Genomic DNA, 10,881 nt, shown 5'->3' on the forward strand with positions numbered 1-10,881 from the left:
CTAACCAACATCTATGCATGAACGATTGCTCTTTGGATCACTTTTTAAAAACAAAAAACACCGCCATAAAATAATCTCTACCACCGCAGCAGACATCCCACCACATGAGAGTAGGGCGACATGCCACGGTGGACGTCCCTTATATTTATTTCTGAAAGGTGGCAACCCTATGTATAATAGAAACCTTTAGATCAGGATTTAAGAGAACAGAGAAAGCCAGGAGGCTTGATCCTTTTCATATGAATGAGTGAAGTGAACTGAGATGAATCAGGGGAGGTGTGTCACTGCAGAAAGAGAGGGTATGTCTCAACATGCTTCCTGTTCATTAAATCAAAGAAAATGAAGAGCCATCCTAAGAGTCTGCTCTGACTTGTAAAAGACAGATTATTTTGCTCCTCTATCACCTTCTCCCTCTTTTCTCACTGTTTGTATGCTTTCTCAGGCTGTCTTTAGCTCTAGCAGTAGCTCATTAAGCAATTAATTACAGTCCACATGCCCTTCTGTCCCGATGTGCTCCTTCCTTTGATGTTTGATTCCTACTTAGCCTTCCAGCCGCTCCCAAACCCGGCCTGCTGTGCCGCGGGCTTACTCTTTACATGCTCTACCACCTTCACATAAACATTGCATGTTGATGACTGAGGGTTTGCATGTCCCAGTTCATGTACAGAGTCTGTCAGCACTACACACCCCATAACTCTTCCAGTGGTTGTCATTTTATAACCATAAACCTCAGTGTGTTTTATTGAGCACTAAGTGATGTGTAGTGGTGGGTGAATTGGAAGTTAAAGGGTACATAATTTCAAAATTTGGAACAAATAAAAATGGAAAAACTGTGGTGTGCATTTGTAACTTACTCCAATGCCCCTAATAACATCCAGTGCAACCAGTTTCCTTCAGAAGGCGACCATTTAGTGAGAGCTGTTAGATTAGACAACAAACAGCCTCATGATGAACTCTGGAGGGACTGCAGAGATTCATTGCTCAGGTGAAGTATCTGTCACTATTAGTCATGCACTCTACATATCTGACCTTTGAGGCAGAATGAAAGCCACTGTTGAAAGAAAGCTATAAGAAGTGCTGACTGTTGTTTATACTACAGCAGACACCGCAGACATGTGGAAAAGAATTGAACAGAGAACAAAACTGAAATTAAATAAATAAATATTAAATGCACAGTGGCACAGTTGGTAGCACTGTTGCCTTGCAGCAAGAAGGTCCTTGGTTCAATTCCTGGCCCAGGGTCTTTCTGCATGGAGTTTGCATGTTCTCTCTGGGTACTCCGGCTTCCTCCTACAGTCCAAAAACATGACTGCCTAGGTGTGTGTGTGCATGATTGTTTCCTGTATCTCTCTGTGATGGACTGGCGACCTGTCCAGGGTGTACCCCACCTCTTGCCTGAAACGTTTGCTGGAGATAGGCACCACCACCCCTGGTCCCTTGTTCCACTAGGGACAAGGGTGTAAGAAAATGGAAGGATGGATAAATTAAACATTATTTGTGGTGAAAAGCTTACACTCCACATCACACTGTCCTAGAGAAGATGGGTTGTGGCAGCATCATGCTGAGGGGATGTATTCTTTAGGAGGACCAGGGTTTCCATCCTATATGACTGACTGACCTTGAGGTTTTATAAAGGGGATTGTGAAACCTTTCATTCTGGTAGAGATAAACAGCTAATGGCAACACAGATGAGTTGCCATTAGCTGCAACTGGAACTGCAGCTAATGGCTGTTCTTCAAGGTATTGATCAAGGATGCTGAATACAAACCACACTGTGACTGTGATAGATGACCTTTTCTTACCAGTTCATAAACTACTTTGTGTTGGTCTGTCATAAAATCCCAATAAAATGCATGTAATCTTAAAATTGTAAAGTCACAGAATCTAAAAAAATGAAAGGAATGTGAGAGCTTACCCACTTTGTGCAGAGACACTTCATCCATCGGGGTGACTATTCAGTTAAATAAGGATCTTGAGGATTTAAACCACATCCTTTCCTTCTTGTTGCGTGCAGTTATGTTCCACCTCCTCTGTCTGGGAATTCTTGCATTTTCCAGAAATGCTTTTGACATACGTCAGAGAGCAGGTAGAAACTTGTAGAATCAAGTTTACATATGCAGGTGGAGCCCATATTATTGATGTGGTATCATAATTATAGAGAGAGAAAGTTCTCATCTGTCCAGGTGTGCAGAGGAAAAGGTATCTAATGACGTTGCAGTGAAGTTTTGTTTTGCCCCAGAGCCCAACGTGAATCCTCTGGTTCTCTGCCAGCACAGGTCTGATGACATTATCCTACATATTCATGTTAATACAGCTCCAGTATACAATGTGTGTAAGTTGCCTGGTTGGGGCAGATTAATGCTGCCAAGCTGCTGATAATATTTAAGCAATTAAGACAAAACAAACAAACAAACAAACAAAAAAAGCATGACTAAACTTGAATATATGGCCACATTAAACCTTAAACAAACTTGAATGTTAAAATCCAGTCTCCGGCAGTCATTGGGTGAAAGGCAGGATACACTCTGGGCAGGTTGCCAGTCCATTGCAATACATCGAGTAAATAAAAAACTTTAATACAGACACGTATTGTCCTATGTAGAACATTTTTAATGTCCTACATAGTTCTATTATAAAAGTTGTACAGTGAAAATAGTTGAAAGTAAATGCAGCTTGCACAGAGTTGGAAATCATATATGCATATATCTAAAGCTTTAATATACAAGCAGCTGTTGTCTATTGGTAGCAGCCAAGGTGTTGAGGGGATCCATTTTGGTGGCCTTAGAATCGCATCTCTGCTTTTTGCGGATGATGTGGTCCAACTGGCTTCATCTGGTCGTGATCTACAGTTTTCACTGGAGTGGTTCGCAGCCGAGTGTGAAGTGGCCGAGATCAGGATCAGTTCCTCCAAATCCGAGGCCATGGTCTTGAGCTGGAAAAGGTAGAGTGCCTTCTCTGAGTCGAGGGGGGGGATTGTCCTGTCCCAAGTGGAGGAGATTAAGTATCTTGGTATCTTGTTCACGATTGAGGGAAAAATGGAGCAGGAGATCGACAGACGGATTGGCGCAGTGTCTGCAGTGAAGCCGTTGCTGTACTGGTCTGTGGTGGAGAAGAGAGAGCTGACTCAAAAAGCAAAGCTCTTGATTTACCAGTCAATCTACGTTCCTAACATCAACTATGGTCATGAGCTTTGGGTCATGACCAAAAGAACGATGTCACGGATGCAAGTGGCCGAAATGAGTTTTATCAATAGTCATCCATGAGGGACTCAGGGTCGAGCTGCTGCTCTTTCAAATAGAGAGGAGGCAGTTCAGGTGTGTTACAGTATTACCAGTAAGGCACAAGGACAAAGGCATATATAAAAAAAATATCTTCTATTTATTTTTCCAAAAACATCTTAACAAAAAGCTTTCAACAGCAAATCTCAAAAATATTGCAAAATGGGCCCAAAAGAAATCAACTAAGGCAAACATAACTCAGGATAACAAACCAAAAACTGACCTTACACAATGAACACACAAGGGAATTTATACACAAAGGCTAGCCTACACAAACAAGGAGGGGTGGGAAAGGAGACAAAGACAAACAATCCATAAACATAAATTACTAATTTAAATTAAAATATTTTGACTTTAAGACAACTATAAAAACAAAATAACCTAACACCAAAAATGTTTTAGCAGTTATGCTATTAGTAGAGAGAGCTTTAACATCCAAATCCCCTGCTTCTAGCAGCCTGATGGATTGTTCCACTTCCTGGTTTGACTGACAACCAATCATCTTCCGCCAGCCAGTCCTTCCAACTCAGCAAAACAAACTAGTTACTGATCTTAAATAAACATAAGGTGTTTACTAAATGTGTGCACCCAAATTAGTAAACAACCTAATGCAATAACCACCACCAAAAAAAGTGAAATTCTAAATATATTATACGAAAACATTTAAATAAATACTAACATTGGGGAAAAGATGGAGGAACCTCCACAAGGTGGTTCAGGCATCTGGTTAGGATGCCTCCTGGTCGCCTCCCTGGTGAGGTGTTCCAGGTATATCCTACCAGGAGGAGGCCCAGGGGAAGACTCGGGTGGTCTGGAAAAGCCTTGGGATTCCCTTGGAGGACTTGGCCCAAGTGGCTGGGGAGAGGGAGGTCTGGACCTCCTTAATTAGTCTGCTACCCCAACTGGATAAGCGGAAGACGGATGGATGAATGTTGTCCATTAACATTTGTAATTGCGTGGGATCAGCAAAATGGCAAGCCCAAATCATCAACCCTCCATCACTGTGCTTGATCATGAAATTTTCTTTCCAGTTTTTTGAACTGAGGTTCAAAAAACCTCAGAAGCCCTGTTCTTCCTCAAAGAACAGGGCTTCTCTAAAACATAGCTGCTTTCCTAAATAGTGTAAGAATGAAGCAATAGGAAGAATATTCCTTACAAAATGAAGTCAAACTGTTTTCATTGCTGATTCATTGTTGCATGAGTAATGTTTTGGCAGAGCTTTCCATTCCAGGTGTTCACCCTGAATTATATTAACTGTCACACCTGGTGTATGAAATAAAAGTGAGTATGAAAGGTTAGATCCCATGCTGTTACGGTCCTGAATGAGCAAATTCAATCAAGGTTCACAGTGTTTAAAATAGAAGGTGTGATTCATTCATTCAGCTGTTTATTTCATATTTTTATGCACACAGGGTAAATATTGGCCATTGATAGCAGTAGAGTGTTTTGACCTGAAATAAACACATACAGCCTTGAATTTGATCCTTTCTACACACTTGGTTTCTGAATGCCAACATAGCCTGACCAAGAAAAAGCTTCAGCTGTTGAGAAACATCTGATGTTATGCAAAGGTAAAGGCCTTGGCTCCAGGTCAGCTCTTTCTTAAACAACAATTTTAAAAGAAGTCAGGAGCCAAAGAGCTAGAGCTCCCCAATGAAGCCCCTTCACTAGGACCTAAAGATGTTTTGTTCTCCTCTTTTAAAAATATGTTCCTTTTAATGTTTTGTGCTGATCTTGACATGATCAGCTGCTCAGACCTGGAGCCCCTCACTGTTTATATAAGCTGGTCGTAAGAACCCCCACCTACTCTCCCTAGTAACAACCACCTCTCTTAGTATAGCTCTTCCACTTCAGAAGGAGCTCATGATTGGTCTATATTTTTATATTGAATTGCTGGAGACGAACAGCCATGTTTCAGGTGGTGGGTGTGGAACTGAAATCTGTGGCAGTGTGTTAATTCTCAGTGAGACTCAATAAACCAGGACAGTGAAAAAATAGTTTTTTTTTGTGCTTTTTGTGAAGGAACTGATTATGTTAAACCAGGGCCGGACCACGCCTCCGTAGGGCCCTAAGCGAAATTTGGTTTTGGGGCCCTCTAGCTTTGCTAACAACGTGGACTGGATGCAATCAGCAGTCCAATCATTAGATCATTCACACATCTGCTATAAACTTATTGCATCTCTGGCAGTGCTGTTTACATTATATGCATGTATAATAGGATACATTTATTGGCCATCTGATTTATTGACCAGTTGATTTCTGGGCGCCGATTTCCTTAATTTTGGGGGATAGTGATCTGCTGATATTTACACGTGAAGCCGATCTTATCCCCTAATATTATCTTCATCAGCAAAGGTTTAAAAATCTGCCTCTGTTGTCTTCTGCTCTACAGTGAGAGGTGTGACTGACAGACCGGCCCACCAGGTCAGGTCTGCACATTTGCAGTTAACAATATTCACCCCACTGTTGCCAACTCAATGACTTTCTTGCCATATTTAGCAATATTTCAGACAAAAAAAATAAAAATAAAAAAAATAAAAAAATGGTATCATCCAAAATCGAAATCGGCAGGTTAGACTTTTTAAAGATCAGTAATTGGCCAGAAAACTGCAAATGGTGCAGCCCTACACACATATTCATTACATTCTTTGATTAAATAAATTTCTCTTAAGCATTACTGCAATTGCTAAAAATTTAATTTATACCAGGTGAGTCTTTCTCCCCTGGAATGTGAATTGGTACGGGACTGATTCTGAGCATTCAAATGATTCTAATAGAAGTTTCAGATAAATTGATGTAAAATATAATATTTGTTTTAGCCACAAAATGATTATGCTCAGCAACAAACAGCATATCCCAAACTACAGCTTAGAATAGCTCATCCATGTAGCAGCTATGTAGCCTGACGTAAAAACATTTTGCTAGACAATGTCAAACATTGAGAAGTTTTAATTATTGTTATCAAATGTTATCAAATATGGCGTTTTGAAGTAAAAAATACCTCAGAAATATACAGAGCCAAGCGGGAGAATCAACTCATTTAAAGTTTAAACTCAGTTTCACACAAACACAAAGACCCTAGCACAGGGATGACCAAAGTCGGTCCTCGAAGGCTGGCATCCTGCATGTTTTAGTTCTCCCTGGTTTAACACACCTGGATCAAATGATGGCTCAATAGAGGCCTAAGAAGAACATTGACTTGTTGAGAAGGCTGTTACTACAACCAGGGACAGAACTAAAACATGCAGGACGTCGGCCCTCCAGGACCGACTTTGGGCACCCCTGCCCTAGCATAAATGTCTGGCTGTTGAACTCGACTGTTCAAGCTAATTTTCTATTAGCAGCTTTACAAATCTTTTACATTACATTACCAAGGCACATTAAAACAAACCTTTATCTTGGCTTTTTTCTATTCTTCCTCTTTCTTTTCTCCCTCCTGAAGGATAAGTCCTTTTTTGAGACATTGTTTTGCTTACTTAACTTCTGACCGGAGCTTTGGGCGTTTGGATGCACACTGCAAATTGCACAACAGCTCATGATACCGTCGAAGAGTGCGGTACCTACCGCGGCCACCGGGGGCCCCAAAGAGCAATTTGTTTTTCTTTTTATCAATAAAATAATTATTTCTACATACATTATCAAATATACATATATTGTAAAAAACTAATCACTTCATAGTGAAATTGTGTGTATTATAATTAAATAGAAATTATTACAAAAAAATTTAATAATAAAAAAAATAATAAGCTCCACTGAGGGGGCCCCTTATTGGCCCTGGGGCCCTAAGCGGCAGTTTGTTTATGCCTTGGGCCAGTCCTGTGTTAAACACGGAAAGGCATGGAAGCTCGGTGTCACTTTCTGCACACTATAAAACAGAATTTGTGGTTAAGTAAGCTACCTTTCTGAAATTGATGTGGAAATCAATGTCAATAGTTTTTGGGTTTATCTACTGCAATTTTGTTTTCCTATTTTGTGCTTGTGGTTCATAGTGCTAGACTGTGAATGCTAAATGCAAATGTTCCTACTATAAAACTGAGGCACTGGAACTGCAGGCCTGAGCATAAGAAACATCTTTTTCACTTCACTGAGGCTCTGCAAGCTAGCTTACAGCAAACTTACATGTTATTTATGGGAATTTCATGAGCGCTTAGCATAAAGTAGTGCAACACTGATGTGAAAGAATGAAGATATATGGTTTTCAAAACGTCTAACAACTGAAAGTCTGAAAAGATCTGTGATGGGTATTTCAGCCTCCATGAATCCAGACGGCTACAGCTCCAAATGCAGGTCTTCAGGGATCTGTCTGAAATTTATTTTCTCTTTGGAAAATACACCGAGCTCAGTCTAACTTAACCATAGTTTCCGTGAACAAAAACATTCCACGTCTCACAGCAAATTTAGTTTAATTTAGGTCTAGACTTTGACTAGACCATCATACGAATAGGCGTTGATCTAAAGCACTCTGTTGTAGTTCTGGCTGTATGTTTAGTCACCTAAGTCTCAAGTCTTCTGCAGCCTCTAACAGGCTTTTTTCCAAGACTGTCCTGGATTTAGCACCGTCCACCTTCTCATGTCTGGCCTGCTGAAGAAAAGCTTCCCCACAGCATGATTCTGCCATTTGTATGTCTCCTAACTAATGATGCAGTGTTACCATCACTTCACACAACTTGCTAAACACAGCCAGGTCATAAACCTGTCTGCCATATTTTAGGTGAAATTACACTTTGGGTTTTTGGATGGGTTGTCTAGTAAGTTACTTTGCTACTGTGTTCTTGCACAGTTTGGTCAGAACTCAAAGACTTGCAGTATTGTGGATAATGTAATGAAGAAATAATGGTCTCAGGTTTAAAAACCTGGTTATTAGTGCATTGTCACAAGCAGCTTTCATTACTTTATATTTTAGGGTTGGATATTGTTCAGTGGACATTTGAACAGTAATGTCAGTGAAAATGACATGATTGCAACTAAGAAAAAACTTGCAGCAGTATTAAAAGTGCTCAGACTGTAATTATCCTCAAGTGAAATGACTATAAGGGCAAACAGGAGCAAACCGGCTGGGTCATGGTGTTTCTGTTCCTTGAGAACAAGCTAAAGTGCCTTTCCTGTGTCGCCCTTCCCTGCCTGTCCCTCGTCTCATATTATTTCCTTCTTGGCTCTGATGAAGTCAGGGCCGAATATACTGAGAGAGGGGAAGATGGTGGAGGGGGCAGAAAAGCCTTTTACTGAGCAGGAAAACGTTTTTGGTTATCAAGCTAAGACAGGCTACACCCTCTGTGTGTGTTTCCTTCATTTTTCTATTTTTTTCCACCTTTTCCTCCACTTATTTCTAATACATTCTTGGAAAACATGGAGATGTTTGATAGGAGATCACCTCCCCACCCCCGCCTCCCTGCCCTCCCTTCGTATGTGCACTAACAACTGCCATTTTCCAAAGCTCCATGGATACATTTGGTGGAGTCAGACAGACCTGTTCAATGGAATGTCATTCAAAGATTTAAGATGGTTTAAACTAGGGGTGCTCAATGCAGCACCAAGAGAGAATAAATAAATAAAAAAACGCACTTCTAGACACTCAAAGTACACAAAAAATGAATTTAAAGGCTAAAAAAAGTGGATTTTGCATGATGTGTCCTCTTGAAATCAAAACAGTGCGTAGTTTATTCAATGCTAGCTTTATTGTTATGGGGCAGTTTATGACCTTTAAAAGTCTTAAATTTTTATTTCATGATCAGAGAATGACCCTCTATGCAGACGGCACTCACCTATTTGTACCAAGTTTAATAATTATATTTGCTACATAACAAGTATAACCAGACATAATGTCTAATTTGGATATTTTTTCATTCAAACAAATCCCCCTGTCATTCGCCTCCATATCTAACAAATTATGTTATTTTAATTTCTTTGTACTTTTGTTGTTTGCAGATGATGAGCTGCTCATTGAGCGAAGCATCTACAAGGGGAAGATTAATCCTGGCGAGGGGAAGCAGCCAGTCGAACATAGAAGCTTCATCGCCACAATTAAATACACCATGCGTGTGCGCTGTGATGAACACTACTATGGCATGAGATGCAACAACGTATGTCGTCCCCGTGATGACTATTTTGGACATTATGTGTGCGACCATTTTGGGAAGAGACATTGTATTGAAGGCTGGGAGGGAGAGGATTGCAAAACAGGTGAGCAGATACAGAAGAATACAGACTAAAAGGCAATAGAGTTGCAAATTAAAAACATATTTCTAAATTTTGGGACACAAGCCAGTTCAATGAACAAAATTTGAACATAAAAATAAATTTAAAAAAAAAGAACGATTGTCTTCACTTCACAGATTTTCTTGTCTTCCTTACTAGGAGTTGATTTTCTTTCTGTTTTTTTTTTTTTTTAAGAAATTCAAAGGCAGTGGAACAAAAATGAGCAGAGTCATAAGTAGAGCAGCTGGACAGAATAAAAGAACTACACAGAAATGCTTCCTTAGGTCATTGGTCACATGTCCAAAGTCAGATCTGACTTCCTTGTTTGTCGTTTTGGAAAAAGCTCAGAAGCTGACGGAAGTTCATGTAGAGTGTCACTTCAGAAGAATCTGAAGAATGCTCCCAAACTCATGTCGGTGTTGAACATCACCACCAACTCTTTCACAATTTGTTTCCCGTCCACTGCAAAAACTACAGCTACTACATCCCACAAGCAAAGACACAAATGCAGATTTCCAGAGCAATATTGAGGTTTTCTGTTAATTAAAATAGGTAATCAGTAGGAATATTTCTCAACTCAAAAATATGTTTTCTTTTTTTTTCTCAAAGCCATCTGTAAACAGGGATGTAGCTCATTACATGGGACCTGCAGCACCCCTGGGGAATGCAAGTAAGTCAGCTCTTTTATGCATGTGTATGATTTTCCCTGTTTGCTCCTCTGGCCACATGCTGTTGGTGATTTATTCATGTCATATGATGGATTTAATTCCTACAAGCACATAATAATTTATAATTTATTATAAATTTATTTGTTTATACCTAGTCATTTTGAACTATTCACTCTTTATTAGAGATGTGCCGATCAGGTTTTTTCCTGCCGATACCGATACCGGTCACCCATGAGGGCCAATCACTAGGCCTGTCGCGATAAACGATAAATCAATTAATCGCACGATAAGTTAAACCCTATCGACCTCATTTTAATTATCGGCTTTATCGTCTCTTCCTGCCTTTTTTTCTTTCTCTTGATGACACTGAATGAAGAAAGGCTCAACTCCGGTGTTCTCCGCTGACCCTCCCTTCCTCATTTCCTTAGTGTCGCCAATGTCACTAAAAGCACACAAGATGGAGTAATAAGCAATTTCGCCTTGGGGATCAATACAGTATATTCTATTCTATTCTATTCTAATGCAGGCTAGACAGTGTCACTCCCCTTCCTAATCTTGCAAAGTGCCCCTCATGCTCCAAGTTCATTGTTTTGCTCTGCTCTGAGACCCTTGTTCTGCTTCCTGTCATGAAGCTGGCCCGCTCCTGGCCGTACACACGCACGCACACGTTTGTCACGCTATCTTTGTGGGGACTTTCCATTGACTTCCATGCATTTCTACAGCCTAGCCCACTACCCTTA

General features: G+C 40.3%; 1 protein-coding gene across 4 annotated transcripts in view; it reads left to right on the plus strand.

The window, feature by feature from the left end:
• The window catches only part of LOC103147752 (protein jagged-2-like), a 129,122-nt gene that overhangs the window by 36,758 nt on the left and 81,483 nt on the right, over positions 1 to 10,881 (plus strand). For all 4 annotated transcript variants that reach the window (XM_016678758.1, XM_007566251.2, XM_016678759.1 and 1 more), the window contains exons 4-5: positions 9,204 to 9,458; positions 10,083 to 10,143. In XM_016678758.1, the coding sequence (XP_016534244.1) occupies positions 9,204 to 9,458; positions 10,083 to 10,143 (316 nt within the window). The remainder of the gene's footprint in view (positions 1 to 9,203; positions 9,459 to 10,082; positions 10,144 to 10,881) is intronic.

Source organism: Poecilia formosa, unplaced genomic scaffold (genome assembly GCF_000485575.1).
Source record: "Poecilia formosa unplaced genomic scaffold, Poecilia_formosa-5.1.2 Scaffold189, whole genome shotgun sequence".
NCBI lineage: Eukaryota > Metazoa > Chordata > Actinopteri > Cyprinodontiformes > Poeciliidae > Poecilia > Poecilia formosa.